The sequence below is a fragment of the Mytilus californianus genome, unplaced genomic scaffold, assembly GCF_021869535.1.
Source record: "Mytilus californianus isolate M0D057914Y unplaced genomic scaffold, xbMytCali1.0.p SCAF_13, whole genome shotgun sequence".
Lineage (NCBI taxonomy): Eukaryota > Metazoa > Mollusca > Bivalvia > Mytilida > Mytilidae > Mytilus > Mytilus californianus.
The window spans coordinates 4,244,985-4,271,259 of NW_026262615.1; the positions used below are offsets into that span (position 1 = coordinate 4,244,985).

Here is a 26,275-nt window from a genome sequence, read left to right on the forward strand (position 1 = left end):
ATGTATATTAAATTTTTCGGTAAGAAAAAAACATTAACATTTATACCGACATTTAAAATAGCTTGTAATTAAAAACATTTTTTTGTTAAATAACAAAATTGATCTAGATGAGCTTGACATTTGTTGAATTCATTTAGTAAACAGTTTCGTCTTGCTAAAACTTGTAATTAAAGTAACAGCTCAATGAACTTTTAAACCTGTGTAAAATTGTAATACCGGTCATTGGTTAAAAATGTGTGTTATTTGTGAAAAAGCAGCAAACGACAAATGAAATTTGAAGTGGGTTTACGAAGGGATTATCGTTATGTCCGCATGTAAAATAATTCTTGCAAGAAATGAACATTTGACGAACTGGACTGGCTATTAAGCCCTCGCACGGTCGGCCCTGGCCCAAAAGGAATATTAAAAAAAACCCTTATTTTTATATTTGCGGCATTCAAAAACGTTTTTAAGACCAAAAGGTAGCTTAAACATTGTAAAGAACGTCGGATAAAATGTTTCAGTCATATAATTGTGTAAGGCATATTCTAGCGGTAATGCATATTTTAGCGGTAATTACTAGATAAAAAAAAATAATTGGCTATTCTAACTTCCCAAGTTTAATCTAGGTGCTCTCGTAGGCCACGTTTAATATTCAAATAAATTTCATTGGTCGGGATTTCATTATGTGTTATATGAAATTATCTTGAAAATAATTGCGGGAAAGGGCTGTTAAAGTGCGAGAAGAAAACTCTTTTTCTTTTTTTGCGGAAACGTGAACGAAGGAACGTGCTACAAATAAAGACCTGCGATTGTTTGTCAATAACTCAAATTTACAAAATAGTAAAATATAACTTATGATCAATGTCAAAATTATTGGAAGTTTTGTGATCATGACATCACCTATGTTATGTAGTATAAATACTCGAATTTGTCAATTATACCACATCTTCTGATTTGTATATTAATCATGTCAAAATACGAAAATGGAACGAATAAACGTTGTGCACGATGTTCCTACAACACGACGTTACACTAAAAATGCCGCGTCAAAGAGGATGTTTGACTTCGATTAATTTTTGCAAGTTTTATTCGTTTTTTTATATGTTGTTGGTTGATTCTGGTTCTGTTCTTTTTGTGATGTCATTTTATCATAAATTACCTCAAGTTGTGGAAATTGATTTACTAATGTTTACCCTTTAAGTTATTTCGCCGAAAAATGCAGTACTGTCGCAAGTAATGTAGGAAGGAAAAATGGGACGGAAGTACATGTATACTGTTTTCCATAAATAAATTAATTTTTTTAGATGTACAAAACTTTTATCATAGGATGTTTAATTTCATGGTGCAAATCATCTGTCATTTTAAAATCTCTATATCTTAATTCAACCCAAATTCAAATATATCTGATACTCTGCAAGTAAATCGAAACATTTTTACCCTTGGTTAATTTGAATAGAATTGTATTTTCCCTGGCACATAATTTGTCGAAATACACCGCTTCAATTACTTGAACCTTGGCTTGAGAATTATTTCCCAAGTCATCTAAAGTTGCTTGCATAAATTGTTTAACTTCTGATATACATTTTGAATATAGTAATCTACTCCTGGATCGTCCGTAAAAAAAATATTACAATCCCGGGTTTTATAAATTCAATGACACGGTTTTCGTCGCTGTTTGTCTTTCAATTACCTCCATTTCATGCACAAGTTTATATTGGCGAAAAGTACTGGCTTCGCAAGTGCAGGAATTACTTTCATCACGACAGTTATAACATGAATAGCAGGACAAATCGCGAAGTAAAGCATTCCGTGGACTTGTATTAAGTCTTTTAATATTGATGAATGCACCTTACTGAAGTGACGACTTTAAATGATCTATTTCGGAGTACTTCCGCAACATAAATTAAAATTCGCATTTTATATTTAGAGAACGGTCTTGGTGTCTCCAATTTGTCTTTGCAAAAGTTGAACGAAGTTCATGTATTCGTTCATGTAATGAGATTTTTTTTCCATTTCACCATTCTTTTAAATAAATCGTTAAAAGCTATAAACGATTAATAAAAATTGCAAAATTTAACACGTGTCGAATCTATGTCCCCGGCCGGAGTCTATAGCAACATGCAATATTCTTTTTTTTTGCGGCAGCCATCATCATCTTTTTTTAAATTTCACCACACGATTTGTTTCAATTATCATGAGCATTTAATTGAAACTTTAGCACATGTAACGTCGAAAATTAGCGTTTTTCGGATTTTTCGACGTTTTCAGACGTTTGGACAAATTGGCTACCGTTTTGTATGTGTGGAGGCATTTTATTCCTTTAACACCCAAACATGTAGTTAATAAGAATAGAATCTTGGCATTTTGTACTCTTCGTGTATCTAACTTTTGTTTTGATCAATTATAAATAACTTATTGAAATATCAGTTAAAAAATACGCGTTAATTGCTTTGAAAAATGAAATATCAACTTGGACAAAATGGCTACCGCTTGAAAAACGACTGTGTAGAGAAGATTTTATAGAATCTGCAATATTTGAACTCACGAACAATGAGGCAAATATTTGTACTTTTGATAGATGTTATTATTGTGTTACTCTTTTTATTTATTTTCTGCTATATCTACTTATAAAATTCACTTTCAGTCGTTGAGTTAACGAAAAACGTAGTTGGACATTTTTCTTATTCAAGCTTAATATGCAGCCACCAAGTCAAATGAAATTTGGCAAAATAACGACTTTAACGCCACAGAGAACCGACACATGTCGTTGTTCCTGCCAAGTTTCAGGAAGATCAGAGAATAAGAAATAGGATTACTATATATAAGAGTTAAAACAGTTTTTCATAAATGTAACGTTTTTTTTTCACATAGCTTTGTTATTTTAATCCTCAAATATACTAGATATTACTTAGTATATGATCAAGAGCTATAAAAATATAATTTAAAACATATACTGAATTTGTTTTAATAGTGGTTCGTGTTTGCTAACATTTTTATTTTGTTTTGCGGAGGAAATTTCGAAGATTCTGTTTTAAATCCTAGGGGTTGTAGGAACAGCGTGCGTAACGTTACAGTGAAGTATTGTGTCCATGCATGACTATATCAAAGTCGCGTACATATACGAAGAGAAGATGCGATAAAGACGTAAAAGAGACAGCAACTCAACCACACAACATACCAGAATGTGTACAGTTAGCTCTTGTGTGCATCCTTTCCTTAGGATTTGACTTTAAAAGATATAACTACTTTTGCCTTAACATACCGGAATTGTACTATTTTCTCGGAAAAGTAAGGTATTTATTTCCGGAAGCATAGACTTTAATTGTGGAAACGTATTCTTTTTCCCGGGAAAGTAATGCCAAATTTTATATGAGCAGTGTATTTGTTTCAATGCCAGTATATAAAGCATTAATTTAACTAGTGTTAATGTCTATGGATGTATTAGTTACAGTTGCATACTAATTGAGAGGTCGTCCTTTTTTATGTTCTTCGTGTGGAAATTATTCTTCCTTCAGCATGCATCTTTACTTTGTTCCTCTAATGAGATCCTCATTTACCCTTACATTATAATAGTTTGTGGACCCGTATGTATTTAGGGAATGGCACTCTCCGTGTATCGTACGTAAAAAAAAAAACTTTCGTATATTTTACGTTTCAGAGTCCTACATGTATGTTGAATTTTACTCAGAACTTAGAAAGTTGATATCAGCGCGGATTATGCTTAAAGTTAACCTTTCATTCTATATGTCAGATAACCTACTTGTTTTTATGTAGGATTGCTGTCTGATTGACGAATAGCCGTAATTTTATCTCTATATATTTTTTTTAAAATTTTTTTTAGGGATGCATCCAATTGCACCTTTTCATTTGAAATATATTTTCGTGACGTAACCTCAAAAGATTAGCCACTTCAATAAAAAAAAATGTAAGCGAAAATGAAACCTCTTCTCGCATGTTGCACTTTGTGTAATTGTTCTCTTCGACAAAATTAAATATAAAGAAGCCACAATTTGGTTCCTAAATTGATATTTTTTAAAACCCGGGGCCTAAAGCTAGGTAAAGCCTATCTCTTGATAAAGTTTCTTAAATTCGGCAAATTTTAGAGACCGACCGTGCGAGGGCTCAGTCTGTATAGCCATTCAAGGTCGTTAAAACTTTGATCATCCTTGTAGAGATTTTTTGAAAATACGATGGTTGATGCCTTTTTCGAAACTAAAACATGATCAAATATAATTGGTGGCCTTCTGTTTTCATGTTGTTGTCTCTTTTACATATTCCCCATTTCCATTCTTAATTTTAAATAAAGTAAAAAATTATGATAAACAAATGTATTCTTGTTGTCAGATCAAAATACATTTAACAAGCCAGTGCGATAAAATTGTATTCGTTACTATTACGTAAAATATATATCACGATATCTCAGTAGCATGGGTTCGAATCCCGGCGAGGGAAGAACAAAAAATTTGCGAAAGCAAATTTACAGATCTAACATTGTTGGGTTGATGTTTAGACGAGTTGTATATATATATATATATATATAAGTCCTGTGTCCAAGTGAGAAATAACTACATGTGGTTTGTATATCAGGGGAGAATTGACAACGGGTGGTATGTATACTAAAATGTTTCGTCTTCCATTATACATGACGTTGTGGATGAAAATTATTGACAAAAGAATAAAGAAAACAGAAAATAACCAGACAAATACATAGAAAAGAAAATGATGAGGTTCTAGAATACATGGAATAAAGAATGATCGGCAAAAGGTATAACGAATAGAAAAAATTGGCTTAAATGATAGAATACAGAATAATGAATCCCGATTCAGACCCTCACAATCTGACGGTGACATTTAGCTTTAGGGCAATTATGGGCAAACGACCAACAACACAGTGTTTTTTTATGAAAGTTCACATACAAGCTAATTTTTACAAAATCAACCTGAATATGTAATAAAAACTATATCTATATCTTCATGTGTTGAATTTTAAAGATAAACGGGTTTGAAGTTTTCGACATTTACTAAAAATTTCGGTTTCTTGAACATTTCTGTCTCCTTAAATTTTGTTTCAAAAGATAAACATATGCGGATTTCGGTAAAGAGATAAGGAATATCTTCGTTACAAAATTGGGCTCTACATTTGTGTAACAATCCTTATCAAAAATCTTTTTTGTTAAAGAAAGAAATTGATTTTAGAAGAGAAAAAAAAACGGCATTTTTGTTGTTTATTTATCTAGTTGAAAAAAGTCGGTTATTTCTTCATAAAAGTTGGAACGAATAATCTTCATTAGAGACATATAGTAATTGTATGGGTGTATAACGTTTCCGCATTTTTAGCAAAAATCCAGTTCACGTTTCCACATTTTCGTGCATTACTTTTCCGAAATAAATAGATACCACTTTTCAGCATTTTTACCTGTATTTCACCTGTAAAAAATGGTAATAATGATATATCGGTATAAGAATTTATTATCAAATATGGTCATCTCCTCCCGACACAGATACCAAAAGAAACACAACTGGGCCGGAATCGTTTCTCCCAGTTCTATCCTTGTCACACAATTATATTTATTTTTATGGACGTTTTGCAGAAGATCCAAACAACAACTTACATCAAAATTCGGTATTTACCAGCAATAGCATCAGTTCGTAAAAATGATCGCGAACGTGCTGAATTCGTATCCGAACAGTTTGTCAAGTATGTTAGAGAATAGAATACGAGGTTAGACTTTATAAAGTCAGTTGGCTACAAGTTTACCGCTTTAAACTGTGCTACATGTACTGTATAATAGTATACTGACGCTTAAAATATATATAAACTTTTAGTGCTGAACATTGACTTTTAATTGATATATGACCATGTGTGATTTTTTTCATTTTAAGTTGATACATTTGTAGTTTCATTTTAGTCATAAAGACTTATCCTGCTCGAAGTCCTACTTCCACCCAGTTGGTGAGTAAAAGGGGGAGGGGGGGGGTACATTAAAAATTTAAATGCGGAAACGTAAATAACCTTTAATAAAATCAATGTAAAAACAATGCGGAAAAGAGTACTATAAAAATGCGGAAACGTAAGAATTTTAATGCGGAAACTTAGTGCCAAAATGCGGAAACGTAAAACGCCGAATTGTATTATATGTCTCTGTCTTCATACAGTATCATGCCAAACGCCATTTTTAAAAAGAGGGGGTCCATGTTCTCGTTTTTAAGCTAATGGTTAAATCCCAAAAAGATGCATTTTTTCCCGATATTTCACAGTTTGACGTCGCGAAAAATAACATTTTACGGAAGCAAATAATCAATTAATGTGTCGATAAAAAGAACGCATTCTACAATATATAAAATTCTGTCAAATATCATTTCCTGGGTCAATATTATAAAGTTCATCCGAAAAAGTGATAAGACTGATAATAACATACTAATTCAATTTCATGCAATTAGGTTTTAATGCTAAAAGTTTTAGAAGAAAGAGTTAAATGTCTTCTTTAAAATATTTAGATTAATTCTGCGAAAACATCAGAGAGAGATAAAACAAAAATGCATGCAACCAATTGAATAAAATGGAGAATGGAAATAGAAAATGTGTCCGACAACAATCCGACCAGAGAGCAGAAAAGGCATATAAGGCACAAAATTTGCACCATAATTGAGTTACCTTGTTTTGTAACCCCCATTGACATAATGGTTACATTGGTTACAATGGTTACACTCATACAAACTATCATAAATCATATTATTCAGAAATTCTTTTTGGGGATCATTAATGTACGTCCAGTGGCATATATATAACATGCATGTCGGAACAGGAAAATTGACATAAGGTACTATTAGAACCATGTTCACATTATTATACATTAGACATATGTCTCTGATTATACCCAACAATTGTGATGATGACGAATTTCTTAAACTGTTCGAAATAATCTAACTGAAAGATAAATCTGTAATTTTACTTTGTCCATAACTTCGACGAACCAAATTAAAGCGAGTAATACTTCGACCTGTTTTAAAATCAGATTGGTTTTGAATGTTTCTCTCGTATATTCAATCTGTATATACATGTATATATTCTAAATTGAGACTATCTATTATTATTATAGTTCCATAACATTCTTTCAAGGCGTATAAACCAATGATCGACAAGTGCATTTTGTGAAATCATTTATAAAGTGTATGTTTCAAATGTCCATATCTATTGACAACGAGTATATACCCTTGGAAAATATGTAAATAGATTTTTATTTTATCAGATTTTTTGGGGGGAATTATTAAGATTTTCTTAAATATCATTCTTAACACCAGAAACGTTATTTATAAACAAGCGTATAAGTAATGACTATAGTATATCACTATCGGACACGCAAGACAAAGATGTATATTACACCTGATATTTTCAAAATGGAAAGTTACAAGTTATCGGCCGTGTACACTGATCAATACCCTCAGAGGTCAAGTGATGCACCAACTTGCTTTATGTAATTGTGTAATAAAAGTTTTAAAGTCCGACAGGAAATCGCTTGAATACCTGGACGTGTCACCTCACAATACATCTGGAAACAATTTCTTCAGCCATGCTGGTGATCAGATGAGGGAAGATCCGAATTTATTTAAAGAAGTTTACAAAACCGTTTTACATAGAGAAATTATGAACAAACTAGACTTTCGAAAACATTTCTACACGGAACACTTCTTTATGACTTTGAACTTTGACTTTTTAACTAATTTCCATTAATATGACTTTTTTCAAAAACTTAATAAAAAATTAGTTTCAAAACGATTCCTTATTTAAAATTTAAAAAATATGTTATTATTTTAATGTGGCACGCGCTCTTTTTGTGTGATGTCTAATCACCTTGTTAATTGATCCAATAAATCTTTAAGAAATAACTTCAAACTAAAAAAAAATAATTCTTGTGTTTTCGTAATTAGAAGAGATAAAGAGGTATTGATCTTAAAGTCATATGAAACCTCAAATTAAAAAATATGCATATGTTTTTTATAACAAAATGGATAGTTGTCATTATTAAACTTATGTACAAGTGTTCTACAAGTGCTCAATATCCATGCTTCTTTGTTGATTGATTTGTTTGACAAACACCATCAGATAATATAATATCTTGTATAAACTAAATTAACACATATAAGGTTCTGGTCTTATTAAAATAATGTCACTTAAGTCTCGAGAATTATTCGTGTATTTGGGCTTTTGAACTCCGCTGCATTTGTTTGCATCTGCCCTTACCTGCTGTTTAGTGGTTGTTGTTTGATTATGTATTTCAAAAGTCGAATATATAGACCGTTAGTTTTTCTGTTTGAATGGTTCTACACTGGTCATTTTGGGGCACCTTATAGCTTGCTGTTCGGTGTTAGCCAAGACTTTGTGTTGAAGGCAGTTGAGTAAAATTGTATAGTTTTACACGTATGAATTTAGTAATGACTAGCATAGCACTATCAGACTCAAGACAAACAGTGTTCATGTATATTTGGTATCCGGTATACGAGTACGGGGCGCATTTAAAACTGTTTAAGCTAAACGAAATTTAAATTTTCCAGGCGAATTAGACCAAAAAAAAAAGATATGTTTTAATGTGAATTTTTAAACGTTCGGGACGGAATTGGTTCAATTAAATTTGCTTAACGTACCGTGGCAAATATTATTGCATATTCTCGACGAAATTACATTTTTGATCAGACGATACCTTCATATAGATTAATGTTTGCGTACAATATCTATTGGCATTCATCAAACATGCTCATTTTGGTCCCTTTATTGGCTATTAAATAACTACCAGCTTTCTCGTTTTATTTCAAGCAAAATAATTTTTTTTTAATCACAGTCACTTTTTTTTTTATCTCAAGAGCTGCTGCGTGTTTACAAATAAAAAAAAGAAATAATTATACTTTTCGCTGCATTTTAAAAATCTGGCATCATTAACTATAAAAAACTTAGTTTACACATGTATTTGTCATTATTTAATTTTAATGTGAATATTTGTAAGAGGTACATTTTTACTTTTCTGACTAAAATCGATAACGCTAGCTCGGAACGGTTAAACGATAGATACACGCGGATGCTGTACCGCTTGAGTGATTTACCTTACAAAAAGGCGGACACTTTAAAGTTTAAAAGGACTTAACATCAGTTTGATTCCGTTTAACGGGGGCGTGGCTAATTAGTTTGACGCAGTTTAACCACATCTCAAATTAACTTGAATGACCGCAAGGGAATCTATTTGACTGGTATTAAAATGATTTGATATGGATTGAAATGCATCAAAAATAATTTTTAATTTTTGTCAATCTTTATTCAATTTTCATTAATCTTTTTTAAATGCCGTTAATGCGTTTTTGTCCGTTCAAGCTAAATTCGAGTTACTAGTGTATACTATACAAATTTCTCAATGTTCACTTCCTGCACGTTTTCCTCCCTCAGCTCATTACTGATGACCTTTGTTTTGTGACAATTTACCCAAACTGGAAGTTGTCTAAATGACTTTTTTTTCCCGGAATGGACTAAATAGAGATAAGTTGTACTGGTAAGAGCGCTGACTTTAATTCTCAAGGTTGCGGGTGCAAAAACAAAATTCCACACAAAACATTCATGGAATTTCACTTCAATGACTCTAAAAGCAACTACTACAAGCACATTATAAAGGTGTGTATGTGGCAGTTTGTATGTGGCTCAATTCTGAAACGGCTGAATGTCATTTACTCTGTATTAATTTATTTTCGGGGGTACCATTTTTTGTGGATTGAGGAAAACTTGCATTGTTATTAACATTTGATTCCGTGGTTTTTCATGTGTCTGCATGCAAGCCTATAAAAAATGTGTAATTCCTTGAAAATTTAAATTCTTGGTTCACCTGTACCCAAGAAACCTATGAAAATTGGTATCCAAAGAATAATAATGAATCAGCAGGAACTATTAATATAAGATATGAGGGTCCATTTCTCCAGGACTGATCTCCTTTTTACACACACACCAGTCATTCAATTTAAGGCTGTTTTGTTAGACTTTTTTGTTTTAATGCCCTCAAACATTTTTAAGCTCACCTGGCCGAAAGGCCAAGTAAGCTTTTCTCATGACTTGGTGTCCGCCTTCCATCTTCATCGTAGTCCATTAAGTTAAAACTATAAAAATATTCTCTTCTGAAACTGCTAGGCTAAATTTAACCAAGCTTGGCCACAATCGTTATTGGGGTATCTAATGATGATTTTTACTAAAAAGTAGCCATTGTTGCAGATGAACGACACAGGCTCTTTAGAGCCTCTAGTTTTAATTTTGTCTTCCTTACTTTATACTTTTTAGGTTATTCAAGAAACACATGCGATGCTAACAGGGCGTTTTTCATTTTTTTTTCTGTGTACACTTAAACATTTCTTGTCATGTTTGTGAAAAGGATTGCCTCTGTTTAATAAAATTTCGGGGTGGCTTAATTGCAAACTTTTACACTGATTTTTAAACATTGGTTATTCTATTCCAAGGTATAGATTACCTTAGCTTTATTTGGAATTTTTTTTTTTAATTTTCGGTTTTTAATGCTCTTCAACTTCGTATTTGATTTGGTCTTCCAACTGTTTTAATTCCAGCTTTATTGATGAATCTTATATAGACGAAATGCACGTCTTATGTACAAGATTATAAGCCTGGTATTTTTGATGGGTTTTTAATTGATGACTTACATTATCTTTCAGATCCCCAACAGCATGTTTTACCGAGACTCTGGTGTGGTATGGGAGATGGAAAAATCAAAATATTTGATGCAATGGCATGGAACTTAGAATCACACTTTATACAGACGAAAACTGCTGTGGTAAATACCGGTATATGAAAATCAGAAAATGTGGTATGATTGCCAATGAGACAACTCTCTACCAGAGATCAAATGATGTAGAAATTAACATTTATGGGTCCCCAAATGTCCTCAACAATGAACAAAAGCTACACTGCATAGTAAGCTTTAAAAGGTCCTGAAATGACAATTAAGTATTTATATAGGCAGTTCATGAAGTAGCTGTTGACGTTTAGGCCTTTCATTTTGTTGAGATATTTATTTAAAATAAAGATGGCATGAATCACAACATCATATTTGATTCCTTAATGTAAAATCTTTAGTGGCATGAGTAAATATGTTAAACTGTGTTGATAATGAACTTATTAATGACCATTGAAGGTTTACATACAGGATTTGTACTTCTTCAACACCTACTATAAAACAGCCGACATGGGGTAACTGGCATATTTCAATTAGTTAAGAACATTTAAAATACATAATAAACCTGTATATTATACCTTTAATGTATTTGAAAAAAGTTATCTCAAGAAATAGATCTAGACATAGATTCTGTGCTGTTCAGGGTTGTCAAAAAATTAACAATGTCCTGAGGTTAAGGTTGTCTCAAACTTGCCAAACCCTGTTTGAATACTGACACAAAATCACTACATGCAAATGAATAGACCAGACATCAAGGAAAAGCTCTTTTATTGCTTCTATTTACTTCCAATTTTTCGTCTACGGGCTGTTCCACAGTTATTGGGTGTACGCTCAAATCTATTAAATATGAGTAGTTGCATTTTCCAAAGAATTTGCTAAGAACTATAAGTAGAATGAAGTTGTGTAAAAAAGTAACAACCATCACCCCTCACCCCCATGCACTTAAGTTTGGAACAGCCCTAAGTGTAATTCATTATTACATTGTAGATGTGTTTGGCTGATGTTGGTGGGAAACAAATTTGGGCAGGATCTTATTATATCTACATCATTGATGTACAAACCCTGAGATGTAACAGAGCTCCACTGACCGACCATGCTGACTCAGTTGTCAGTATTGTTGTTGTTAATGATGGCAGGTAAGGGGAAGTAACTGTCTAAAAGACTCATCACTCTTTCATAATATAAAACCAATTTAAAAGCTATTGAAAATATAAGAAAACATGATTTAGAAGAAAACATGGTTTAATTTGGTGCCTGGCTTTAAAAAGGCACAGTACTTGATAAACAAATCAAAATTGAAGAGTTACCTTAATTTTTACAGGAGTTATGGGATTTTGAACATTGTATTTGTCTCGCCTTGACGGAGTCAAAAAGCGAAACATAGGTATGCTGTTTTCGGCGCGGCAGCCGCGTCAACAATGTATTAGTTTGTGATAAGGTCTAGGTTATGGTGATCCACTAGTGGTAGGTCGATGATATTTGGTATGCAGTTGTATTAGGATTGGCATATCTCATTTCCATGGAGATTAATTGGCCTTGCCCCCTCACTCATGGTCTATTGACTTTGAAACTTTTGTTTGGTTTACATGTATTTGTTTGTGATTAGGTCAGTTCATGGGGAACCACTAGTGGTAGACCAATGTTAATTGGTATGCAGTTGTATAAGCATTGGCATATCTCATTTCCATGGGAATTATTTGGCTCCGCCCCCACAGTCATGGTTTATTGACTTTGAAAAATTTGCTTAGTTTACATGTATTAGTTTGTGATTAGGTCAGTTCAAGGGAAACCATTAGTGGTAGGCCAATGTTAATTGGTATGCAGTTGTATAAACATTAGCACATCTCATTTCCATGGTGAATATTTTGCTCCGCCCTCTCAGTCATAGTCTATTAACTTTGAAACTTTTGCTTAGTTTACATGTATCAGTTTGTGATTAGATCAGTTTAAGATGAACCGCTAATGTTAAGTCAATGATATTTGGTATGCAAATTTATGGGCATTTGTAAGTCTCGTTTCCACGGAGATTATATAGCCCCACCGGCCCACCCCCTCATCATGGTTCATTGACTTTGAAACTTAAACATAGTTTACATTTTAATGTTTGTGTTTAGGTTTGTTTAAAGGGAACTACTTAGGGCTATTCCATTAAAATGTATGTGGGAGGGTAGGAAGGGACTTTCAAAATATCCCTACAACCAAGAACCATTTTTTAGATAATTTTGCATAATGGTAATAGACGCATACTGAAAAAAGACCCATGACCCACATTCAATAGTTAAACTTCCCTTCCTACCCTCCCACATACATTTTAATGGAATAGCCCTTATGATAAGCCAATGGTATTTGGTATGCAGTTGTATTAGCATTGGCACATCTCATTTCCATGAGAGATTGTTTAGCCATGTACCTTCTGTCATGGTTCATTGACTGAATATTTGCATAACTTACATGTTAAAGTATTGCTATTTCAATTTCAACATTTGCATCATCAAAATTACAAAAAGGCGAGACATATCTTTGTGTTAACAGTTTATTTGATATTCTAACAATGACACCTTGTGAACGCAACTTCCATGAGACATTTTAACAGAAAGCTCTCATACTTAGTAGGACTGTTTGCCATCATGTGTAGTTGACCATGCATATTGTACCTCATTTTGATTCAAATATTTTTTGGGGTATTGTAACTATATAACTTTTTTGCAAACCCAACACCTCTGAAATTGTTTCACAGAAAGCTCTCATACTTACTTGGTAGGATTATTTTCCATTATATGTGGTTAACAATATTGCACCCCATCTAAATATAATTTTGAAATGACCGTTTTTTACAGGAGTTCTGGTACTTAGACACTGTTCTACAAAAAGCCCTTAAACTTTGTAGTATTGTTTGCCATCATGTGTAGTTGACCACAGGATACCATCATTTTAATTTGGGCCTTTTTATGGGAGTAATTTATTTCCTCATTTATACAACAGGGGACATTTTGCCACGGAATAGCATATCTTTGTTTTAATGTATATATGTAGGTATTTATACTCAGCCAGTATATTGATGTTTAAAATATATATTATTTTAGATCTGAAGAGACATTAATTGTCGAAATGTGGATATGGTGTACAAATTTTTTCACCTCATCTTTTCAGCAAGTTTATTGTTTTCTGTTTGATATTAAATTTTGTTACATCTGGTGATCCATTTATTTGGCAATCGCCATGGCAGTCAGCAGGGTTTAAGAAAATTCGTTGTTCGACCTGCTAGCTATAGTCAAATGTGTTTTGTTAAATTACACTTTTTCACTTTTTTGGTCTTTTGGAAAATGTAGTTTGTGCTGTATTTAGACCCCTCTACCAAGAATTTTTATATGCCCGTCAATTTTTGACGGGACGTATTATGGTATACAGATGTCCGCTGTCCGTCCGTCCGTCCGTCTGTCCGTCTGTCTGTCCGGCGTAAACATGTCGCACCGTAACATCAGAACGACTTATCCAAATTTTATGAAACTTAACATAGTTGTTTCTCATGATGGTCAAACGATCTGTATACTTCTTGGTGAAAATAAGATTAAAACTTTTTGAGTTATGGGACTTAGTAACTAAAACAGGTGTGTGTTTTGTTTTCACATGTCGCGCCGTATCTCAAAAACAATTTATGATTATTGCTTAAAACTTTACACACTTCTTAGTTATATTAATCTTAAGATCTGTATACTTTTTGGTGATGATTCAAAATTTTATTTTAGAGATATTGAGTATTTTGTTAAAAAAGGGGGAGGGGTTTTTCCACATGTCGCGCCGTATCTCAAAACAGTTTATGATTATTGCTTAAAACTTTACACACTTCATAGTTATATTAATCTTAAGATCTGTATACTTTTTGGTGATGATTCAAAATTTTGTTTTTGAGTTATTGAGTATTTTGTAAAAAAAGGGGGAGGGGTTTTTCACATGTCGCGCCGTATCTCAAAAACGATGTATGATTATTGCTTTAAATTTTACACACTTCTTAGTTATATTAATCTAAAGATCTGTATACTTTTTGGTTTTGATTCAAAAGTTTATTTTTGAGATATTGATTTTTTTTTTTTTTAAAGGGGGGTTTTCACACGTTGCTCAAAAACGATTATGATTATTGCTTAAAATTTTACACACTTCTTAGTTATATTAATCTAAAGATCTGTATACTTTTTGGTTTTGATTCAAAATTTTATTTTAGAGAGTTTTTTGTAAAAAAAAGGGGGTTTTCGCATGTCAGGCCGTATGTCAGAAACTATTTATGATTATTGAATAACAATTCACACACAAGACGACGGGCGTATCATGCGCTCATGGCGCAGCTGTTTATTTTTTTTGCATGCACATGTATAAAAATTGCGGTTTTTATCCAGCGCAATCATAGGTTTGAACGTTGTTTTCAATTTAGACTTGTTTTTTTTAGATATGTATACACAGCCAGTGCTGATGGTGACATTCTGAAGTGGGATGTACAGACAATTACAGTCGTAGATAAATGCAGTGAGAAAATCAAAGATCTGAGGAGGCTCAAATTCTGTAATGGTTTCTTATGGTGTGGTAAGTGGCTTTTCATTAGGAAAACTTAAATAAATGGAGAATACTGTAAATTCAGAAATCAATGTGTGCATTCATTTTTGTAAATTAAGAAAAATGAACAAAAATGCAATATTGATTATTGCAATTTAAGAAAAATAATTTGCATACAGATTTTGTATCAGAAATTAAAAAATTAAAAAATTACCAAAATAAAAAATTAAAAAAAATGTCCAAAAAAAAAAAAAATAAAAAAAAATAAAATGTCAAAAAAAACAAAAACAAAAAAAAATATAAAAAATAAAAAATAAATAAATTTTGTAAAAAAATTAAAATTTTTTTTTTTTTTATCTGAATTTCCCCAAAATAAAGAAAAAAGTATATGACAATACGCAGCAACATCAACGTCGAAAAAATATTACACTAGAAATTTTTCATTAGCATTTTTCAATTTTACATCCCGGTTTAAAAATGAGTAAAGGAATTGTTCATAAGAAATAAATTCGTTATCTTGGTGTAATCAGGGGTGTACGGAATTTTACACTGTTGTTGAAAATTCATACACCCATTCGGCTGCGCCTCAGGGTGTTTTCAACAACGGTGTAAAATTCTGTACACCCCTGATTACACCAAGATAACTAATATTATTATTGTGATACTCACCTAAAAGCATCACAATAATTTCTGAATTTACATTATTTAATCTTGTGCTATGTCGATATTTTACCCCTATATCTATGATACCATGGTAGGGGTCTGTAGTTAAGCCTTATATCCATGAACACATGATAAGGGTCTGTAGGTACGTCTTATATCCATGAAAACAAATGCATATTGGTTTTCTGCACCAAGTTGGGCATCATCAAAATATGTTCAGTAAAAGTAAGAAATATTGTTTAAAGATTTCGTCAATAAACCAAAATATTGCCACAATGTGGTCTTCATTAAAGCTACTAAAAAAATTAATTCCCCTTGGTTAAAAAATGGCGTTGATCACAGTACATGTGAATAGACTGAAATTTTGGGAAATGTTCAAGTCTTTATCCATCTTTGGTGGATCATACTTTGGGATAAATAACTTAGATCTTTGGTGGATCACTTGGTCAAAAGTTAGTTTTACTGCAGTTTTTTTTCTAAAATGAGTATATCCCTTAGCCCAAGTATCAGCTATTGGCAGTATTTGACATAAAATGTTAGCAGCCTTTAAACCATCATCACCAAAACAAGCAAAATACAAATTATCCAACCAACTTCTACTTTAAATCCGTATAGTAACTCGGCTAATGCGCCTACAATGTGTTCAGAACTTACTTAATAAATAGTTATCAAAGGTACCAGGCTTATAACTTGATACGCCAGACGCACGTTTCGTCTACATAAGACTCATCGGTGACACTCAGATCAAAATAGTTAGAAATGCCAGTCTTGGTGGTCTCAGGGTAGCCAGCTAACCTATAATGTGTCGTTGGTTTCAACCTAGGCCAGGTCAGGCTAGAGACTTGACAAGTTGACGCTTGATATTAGCTGCTTCTCCTTTTAAGGTTTTGCGTGTATTTAAAATACTAGAACTTGTATTAAGGTGCAAAAACTCCAACATCATGTTCTCAAAATTCAAAATTTCTGTTTAAAAGATGAATTTAAATTGTTGATGTCTAAGCAATATCCTGTCATCAGGATTAGGAATAAGGTTGCCAAGTTCTTAAGGGGCTGTAAAAATTAGACTCCAGTAGAAATATTCTGTATGAAAGATAGATTGTAATTGATATCATGATTATAGGGACCAAGGTTGCTGTGTACAGGATAGACTTGAGTATGAATTTGTTACAGAAATATCCAGTTATTGTTCAGAGATCGAGTCAAGCTGACATATCTCGGGAAGTATCTCCAGAAATTGATAGTTTCCATATAAGTGAGAGTGGAGAGGTAATTTTAACTAATAGCAAAGATTTATTAGGTGAGAACATATAACCTGAGGTCAAATGCAAGTTGGTAACATCCCTTGGTGTCTGTTCACAATCTACAATTTTTCGGAAAAGAAATTCCCACAAATCAATGTTGCTACCATAACCAAATGTGTTTTCAGTAATGCCATCCACCAAAATCTTAATAAAACTCTTATCCTCAAGTCCAGTTCTTTCCTTTGTCCAATAAATCAGTTCATATCATTAACAAAAGATTTAATACATGGACCTACCGACATACGAAATTACAGGCCAGTATTTTATGTTAATGATTTTCTCTGTAGCTAGTAAGCCAAGGACTGTTAATTACCTAAATGTTAATTAGTCCTTGATGTAAATATCAAAGTTAAAATCAGATAAACTCATTTGTTTTACTCTTAAAATCATTTCCTCCTAAGTAATAAGTCCATCTAAGCTAATATACAAATAAGAAGTGGTATGATTGTCAATGAGACAACTCTCAACCAGAGACCAAATGACATAGAAGTTAGCAACTATAGGTTACTGTACACTCTTCAACAATGAGCAAAACCAATCCTACAAAAACCAGCCTAGCAAGCTATAAAAGAGATCATGCTTTCATATTACTGTTAATCAGATTGTGCACAGCTTATGCACAGATGTTAGTTGAGCATTTTAGTCTCCATAGAACCTAATATTAATGTGACTTTTATTATTGTTTAGCTCAGTATTCTGTAAAAACAATATTAACTCTTAATTTTTAAGGTTTTTGATATTTTATTACTGGACACAAACTTAAGATGACCTTAAAAATTCTTTGTTAAACATCTCTTTATAGCAAATATAGTATGATATTGTATACAGGGAAACACTGTGCAAACTGAACTTATATGACGGTTAGTTTTTGTTGTAAGGTTAGATTTACCTCCATGTACTAAAACATTGTTTTTATGCCCCACCTACAATAGTAGAGGGCATTATGTTTTTCGGTCTGTGTATCTGTTTGTTCGTCTGTCAGTCTGTCCTGCTTCAGGTTAAAGTTTTTGATCAAGGTAGTTTTTGTTGAAGTTGAAGTCCAATCAACTTGAAACTGAGTACAAATGTTCCCCATGATATGATGTTTTTAATTTTAATGCCAAATTACAGTTTTGACCCCAATTTCATGGTCCACTGAACGTAGAAAATGATAGTGCTAGTGGGGCATCCATATTCTATGGACAAATTCTTGTTTAATGTTTTAGTACAAATTAAACTAAAGGAATGATTTCTCATCCTTCTGTGATTGTAGATATGGGCTGGCTATAGAAGTTCTGGTATTATATTGATATGTGATTTCTTATCCTTCTGTGATTGTAGATATGGGCTGGCTATAGATGGTCTGGTATTATATTGATATGTGATATCTTATCCCTCTGTGATTGTAGATATGGGCTGGCTATAGATGGTCTGGTATTATATTGATATGTGATATCTTATCCTTCTGTGATTGTAGATATGGGCTGGCTATAGACTGTCTGGTATTATATTGATATGTGATATGTTTTCCTTCTGTGATTGTAGATATGGGCTGGCTATAGACGTTCTGGTATTATATTGATATGTGATATCTTACCCTTCTGTGATTGTAGATATGGGCTGGCTATAGACTGTCTGGTATTACATTTATATGTAGACGTTTTGTATTATATTGATATGTGATATCTTATCTTTCTGTGATTGTAGATATGAGCTGGCTATAGATGGTCTGGTATTATATTGATATGTGATATCTTACCCTTCTGTGATTGTAGATATGGGCAGGCTATAGAAGTTCTGGTATTATATTGATATGTGATATCTTATCCTTCTGTGATTGTAGATATGGGCTGGCTATAGACGTTCTGGTATTATATTGATATGTGATATCTTACCTTTCTGTGATTGTAGATATGGGCTGGCTATAGACGGTCTGGTATTATATTGATATGTGGTATCTTATCCTTCTGTGATTGTAGATATGGGCTGGCTATAGATGTTCTGGTATTATATTGATATGTGATATCTTATCCCTCTGTGATTGTAGATATGGGCAGACTATAGACAGTCTGGTATTATATTGATATGTGATATCTTACCTTTCTGTGTTTGTAGATATGGGCTGGCTATAGACTGTCTGGTATTACATTTATATGTAGACGTTCTGGTATTATATTGATATGTGATATGTTTTCCTTCTGTGATTGTAGATATGGGCTGGCTATAGACGTTCTGGTATTATATTGATATGTGATATCTTACCCTTCTGTGATTGTAGATATGGGCTGGCTATAGACTGTCTGGTATTACATTTATATGTAGACGTTCTGGTATTATATTGATATGTGATATCTTATCTTTCTGTGATTGTAGATATGAGCTGGCTATAGATGGTCTGGTATTATATTGATATGTGATATCTTACCCTTCTGTGATTGTAGATATGGGCAGGCTATAGAAGTTCTGGTATTATATTGATATGTGATATCTTATCCTTCTGTGATTGTAGATATGGGCTGGCTATAGACGTTCTGGTATTCTATTGATATGTGATATCTTACCTTTCTGTGATTGTAGATATGGGCTGGCTATAGACGGTCTGGTATTATATTGATATGTGATATCTTATCCTTCTGTGATTGTAGATATGGGCTGGCTATAGATGTTCTGGTATTATATTGACACTACAAACCAGTAAAAGTCTGAAATGGCCTATATCTGTACTCGACTGTACTGATTTTTACTCGACCAGTCTGAATTGGTCTGAAATTTACTTAATAAGACTCGACTGCAATCTGAACTATACTTAACCATTTTATACGCATCTGAACCATGCTCGACCTAGTCTGAACCATACTCGACCTAGTCTGAACCATACTCGACCTAGTCTGAACCATACTCGACCTAGTCTGAACCATACTCGACCAATTCTTAACCAACCTAGACCTATTTTTTGTATCTATCTATTGTATTTTATCAATTTAGGAACTGTTTTTAATAACAGCTATATCCCCTGGATAGAAATTAAACAATTTGAAATTAAAAGTGTAAATAATATGGCATTGAAACCAAAATTTCACAATAAACATAATATAACTTCAACACTTACATATATATTTCCCCTTTAAAATTAAAAAAAAACAAGCTGATCAAAAAGTCTCAAAACTTTATTGTGACTAATATTTTCAATGTTATTCAAATTGTTTTGAATGTTTCAGATATATTTAATGGTTACTGGACAATTTTCACCATTAATTTAAGTCTAGTATAGATTTATGGTGTCAGTTGAGTTTAGTTAATAATGCAGTGAACATTTTTTTTTTTATCAAAATATATATAAAATAGTATATAAATCAACTTAATAAATTTAAAAAATGACACCTTTGTTTTGTAAAACCAAGAATTTAATATAATCATGATAATAGAACTTCCATAGCAATCCTTGATAACCTTTTAAAAAAAGAAATGTGTTCCAAAGTTGCAGTAAAAATTTATTTCAATTAAATTTAAATAACTTTTGTCAAAATTAAAGACATGCCATACAAGAAGCACTTTAATAAGGTTTAATTACCTCAGTACATGTGTGTTTTACAGGTAAAAAGAAAGCCCTATTTTTCTTAAACTCGTGTATTACTTATCTAGTGAATTCAAAAGGCCTTGCAATTTAAGTTTTACAGGATGTTGCAATTTTGAATGAATGTTATTAAGAATTTATTACTCTCTGACCAGGTGTGATCTTTTTAATGAGTTTGCCCCAAGCAGGAGGTATTACTTTATACTTTACCACTAATCAAAAGAACAATTTTATTCATTTCTTTAATTTTTCATCCCAATTTGATATATATTATATATAATATATCCCAAATTATAATAAGAATAGATATATTTCTAATATAAGGTTAAACAATTTCAGTGATTTTGTTGGCTGTTGTTACCTCATTTAAAAGATAATTATATGACTATTGTATGTAACCATAAAACCTATGTAGTTTTTATTTAGGAATTTAGGAAAATTAATTTAAAAAAAAAAACACATGCCAAACAAGAAGCACCTTAATAAGGTTTTATTAACCTCAGTTAGGTGTGGTTTTTTGGTAAAAGAAAATCTTTTTTTTAACAAAACTCTAAAACTTTAAAATTAATATAATTAAATTATTATATAAGATAATTGATTTAACTATCTCTTTTTGATAAATCTGAGAATCATGTAAGGATGTAAAAATCTGTTTTTATATATATCTTTATTTTATTGTGGCTGTTGTCATGTCAGTTAAAAAGAAATTTATTTTAACAGTTAAAATTAAAAAAGTAGAGGTTATTTGGTCAAGTATGGTTCAGACTGGTCGAGTATTGATCAGACCTTTGGTCGAGTATGGTTTAGACTGAAAAAATAGGTCGAGTACAGGTCAAGAATGGGTTAAGACTGTTTCAGACTGGTCGAGTAATAGTTCAGACTATTTTCAATGGCAAAGATAAGGGTCAAGAACAAATCAGTACAGTCGAGTATGGTTAAGACTGGGGTCAAGTAATGTCAAGTAAAATTCAGACCAATTCAGACTGGTCGAGTAAAAATCAGTACAGTCGAGTACAGATATAGGCCATTTCAGACTTTTACTGGTTTGTAGTGTGATATGTGATATCTTATCCCTCTGTGATTGTAGATATGGGCAGACTATAGACAGTCTGGTATTATATTGATATGTGATATCTTACCTTTCTGTGTTTGTAGATATGGGATGGCTAAAGACGGTCTGGTATTATATTGATATGTGATATCTTATTCCTCTGTGATTGTAGATATGGGCTGGCTATAGACAGTCTGGTATTATATTGATATGTGATATCTTATCCTTCTGTGATTGTAGATATGGGATGGCTATAGGCGGTCTGGTATTATATTGATATGTGATATCTTATCCTTCTGTGATTGTAGATATGGGCTGGCTATAGAAGTTCTGGTATTATATTGATATGTGATATCTTATCCTTCTGTGATCATAGATATGGGCTGGCTATAGATGGTCTGGTATTATATTGATATGTGATATCTAATCCCTCTGTGATTGTAGATATGGGCTGGCTATAGATGGTCTGGTATTATATTGATATGTGATATCTTATCCCTCTGTGATTGTAGATATGGGCAGGCTATAGACGGTCTGGTATTATATTGATATGTGATATCTTACCTTTCTGTGATTGTAGATATGGGATGGCTAAAGACGTTCTGGTATTAGGTCCGCTACACAGTTATCGTCTTTTGATTTTCGTTGTCCACGAATATAGTCCCTAGTGTGGACAGTGTGTTACTTGTTGATTTTTTTTATACCCCTTCCAAATTTATTTCTCCATGTTTTATGACTCAAATAGTAAGTAGGGGGGTGAAATGACACTGTAAAAAAATTTGGGTCATGAATTTTAAAGTAAAGTAGTGATTTGGTCCAGCTGAAAAATGTTAAAAATTAGCACTTCGGAAGCTGTCAAAAGATTTGAAGACCCCCTTAACATGAAATTGTCCATATTTTGAGTTAGAGCCGATGAAGTTTTCTATAATTGTGATATAATTTGTCCCAAAAGTAGTACAGCACACTGTAAAAATATCATTGAGAAAGCGCAGGTGGAATTTTTTAAAATTCATTTATTGTCTAAAAGAAATGCACTACGAAATAACTGTGTACTCGGACCTAAGAGGTGAAATCAGGAAATATAGAATCTGTACTTTGGCAACTTCCCTGAATGATTTGATGGTGTCAATTTATCAAATAGCATAAAACTAAAGGATTTAAACTTTTATTTGATAGAATTTCTGCAAAAATGACCAATTTTGGCATTTTATGGTCAAAATAAGCATTTCATAGCTTTTTCAATTTTGATGCATAAGTGGCATTCTGACTTTCTATCTGACAGGTTTTTATGTGTCAATATTTGTGTTTCTATGCTTCAATCCAGTTGTATTACTCATTTGTGAACTCTGAATCTACAGAAAAGAAGGTTATCTCGGACAATATGTGCAAAATGTGTTGTATATATGATCCTCGTCTAACGCCCTGTTTGGATCAAGTTAAATGTGAGGAGCTTGGAACATAAAAGTTGAAGTCCATTATAAAGACCTAACTAAATTTGTATAAAAAGCACTTAACAATGTCTTTTGTACCTGTTTTATGTCACAAAATATCTTTCTTTTCTTCTGTAGGATAGCAAGTGGTTCAAATATAAGCCTGTTGAGACTAAAATTGCATGCATGTTTTTCACTAAAAAGTGAAAAATCTTTGTAACAGACCATACTGTCTGCAAAAAAAGTTGAATGCAAGAGTCTTTTTGTGCTCAGATTTATTGTATCATGTCACCTGAGTATAGAAATGATAGAAAAGACACAAAATTTTATTTCCTATAGCTTCAATATGCATTTTTAAATGTAAATATGTGATACGGCCTAAATTGACCCTAAATTATTTTCAGTCTTACTTGGCCTAAGACCCTTTTAAACTAATGTGATATGTTATTTGTAAGTTTTCTTTCCATTTAAAGTACATTGAATACATATGTAAGGATTATTTATAACCAAAAAGCTTTACAAATTTAAAATTGCTGGAAAATATTACATCTTCATGTAAGGCCCCCCTTCATTGAAAAACCTCCATTTTTAGCCACAGGCTCATATAAATTTGACTTTTTAATAATTATGATTAGTCTGATAAATCAAATGAGTACTCTATTGCTTTTAATACATAATATATTATATATTAAGGCATTTCAAAAGTATTTTTTTGCAATATTTAAATTTTTTAAGCCCCAAATGTTGATAGTTGAAAATTTTCAATTTTAACGTCTAAATTTAATACGCAAAGTTGAATATAGAATTAGTCATATTGTCTATAATATAAATCCTATTGCCATGAAACTTTGTAAGCAGTTTTATAATTTAATAAGCTTTGGTCATACCAAGTTTCATTAAGATTGGTCAACTTTTTCTACCCTATTAGGTCGGGTACACAGTTATCGTCCTTTGATTTTCGTTGTCCACGAATATAGTCCCTAGTGTGGACAGTGTGTTACTTGTCGATTTTTTTTATACCCCTTCCAAATTTATTTCTCCATGTTTTATGACTCAAAAAGTAAGTAGGGGGGTGAAATGACACTGTAAAAAAATTTAGGTCATGAATTTTAAAGTAAAGTAGTGATTTGGTCCAGCTGAAAAATGTTAAAAATTAGCGCTTCGGAAGCTGTCAAAAGATTTGAAGACCCCCTTAACATGAAATTGTCCATATTTTGAGTTAGAGCCGATGAAGTTTTCTATAATTTTGATATAATTTGTCCCAAAAGTAGTACAACACACTGTAAAAATATTATTGAGAAAGTGCAGGTGGGATTTTTTAAATTTTCATTTATTGTCTAAAAGAAATGCACTACGAAATAACTGTGAACTCGGACCATTATATTGATATGTGATATCTTATCCTTTTGTGATTGTAGATATGGGCTGGCTATAGAAGTTCTGGTATTATATTGATATGTGATATCTTATCCCTCTGTGATTGTAGATATGGGCTGGCTATAGACGGTCTGGTATTATATTGATATGTGATATCTTATCCTTCTGTGATTGTAGATATGGGATGGCTATAGGCGGTCTGGTATTATATTGATATGTGATATCTTATCCTTCTGTGATTGTAGATATGGGCTGGCTATAGAAGTTCTGGTATTATATTGATATGTGATATCTTATCCTTCTGTGATCATAGATATGGGCTGGCTATAGATGGTCTGGTATTATATTGATATGTGATATCTTATCCCTCTGTGATTGTAGATATGGGCTGGCTATAGATGGTCTGGTATTATATTGATATTTGATATCTTATCCATCTGTGATTGTAGATATGGGCAGGCTATAGACGGTCTGGTATTATATTGATATGTGATATCTTACCTTTCTGTGATTGTAGATATGGGATGGCTAACGATGTTCTGGTATTAGGTCCGGGTACACAGTTATCATCCTTTGATTTTCGTTGTCCAAGAATATAGTCCCTAGTGTGGACAGTGTGTTACTTGTCGATTTTTTTTATACCCCTTCCAAATTTATTTCTCCATGTTTTATGACTCAAATAGTAAGTAGGGGGGTGAAATGACACTGTAAAAAAATTTGGGTCATGAATTTTAAAGTAAAGTAGTGATTTGGTCCAGCTGAAAAATGTTAAAAATTAGCACTTCGGAAGATGTCAAAAGATTTGAAGACCCCCTTAACATGAAATTGTCCATATTTTGAGTTAGAGCCGATGAAGTTTTCTATAATTTTGATATAATTTGTCCCAAAAGTAGTACAACACACTGTAAAAATATTATTGAGAAAGCGCAGGTGGGATTTTTTAAATTTTCATTTATTGTCTAAAAGAAATGCACTACGAAATAACTGTGTACTCGGACCATTATATTGATATGTGATATCTTATCCTTCTGTGATTGTAGATATGGCCTGGCTATAGAAGTTCTGGTATTATATTGATATGTGATATCTTATCCCTCTGTGATTGTAGATATGGGCTGGCTATAGATGGTCTGGTATTATATTGATATGTGATATCTTATCCTTCTGTGATTGTAGATATGGGCTGGCTATAGAAGTTCTGGTATTATATTGATATGTGATATCTTATCCTTCTGGGATTGTAGATATGGGCTGGCTATAGGCAGTCTGGTATTTTATTGATATGTGATATCTTACCCTTCTGTGATTGTAGATATGGGCTGGCTATAGACGTTCTGGTATTATATTGATATGTGATATCTTATCCTTCTGTGATTGTAGATATGGGCTGGCTATAGAAGTTCTGGTATTATATTGATATGTGATATCTTATCCTTCTGTGATTGTAGATATGGGATGGCTATAGAAGTTCTGGTATTATTTTGATATGTGATATCTCAGCCTTCTGTGATTGTAGATATGGGCAGGCTGTAGACATTCTGGTATTATATTGATATGTGATATCTTATCCTTCTGTGATTGTAGATATGGGCTGGCTATAGACGGTCTGGTATTATATTGATATGTGATATCTTATCCTTCTGTGATTGTAGATATGG

The 26,275-nt window shown here is 32.4% G+C and overlaps 1 protein-coding gene across 3 annotated transcripts in view; it reads left to right on the forward strand.

Moving 5' to 3' along the window:
• LOC127723033 (DENN domain-containing protein 3-like) overlaps positions 1–26,275 on the forward strand; it is a 105,263-nt gene that overhangs the window by 77,397 nt on the left and 1,591 nt on the right. For all 3 annotated transcript variants that reach the window (XM_052229453.1, XM_052229454.1, XM_052229455.1), the window contains 4 exons: positions 10,678–10,796; positions 11,685–11,833; positions 15,139–15,272; positions 17,026–17,171. In XM_052229453.1, the coding sequence (XP_052085413.1) occupies positions 10,678–10,796; positions 11,685–11,833; positions 15,139–15,272; positions 17,026–17,171 (548 nt within the window). The remainder of the gene's footprint in view (positions 1–10,677; positions 10,797–11,684; positions 11,834–15,138; positions 15,273–17,025; positions 17,172–26,275) is intronic.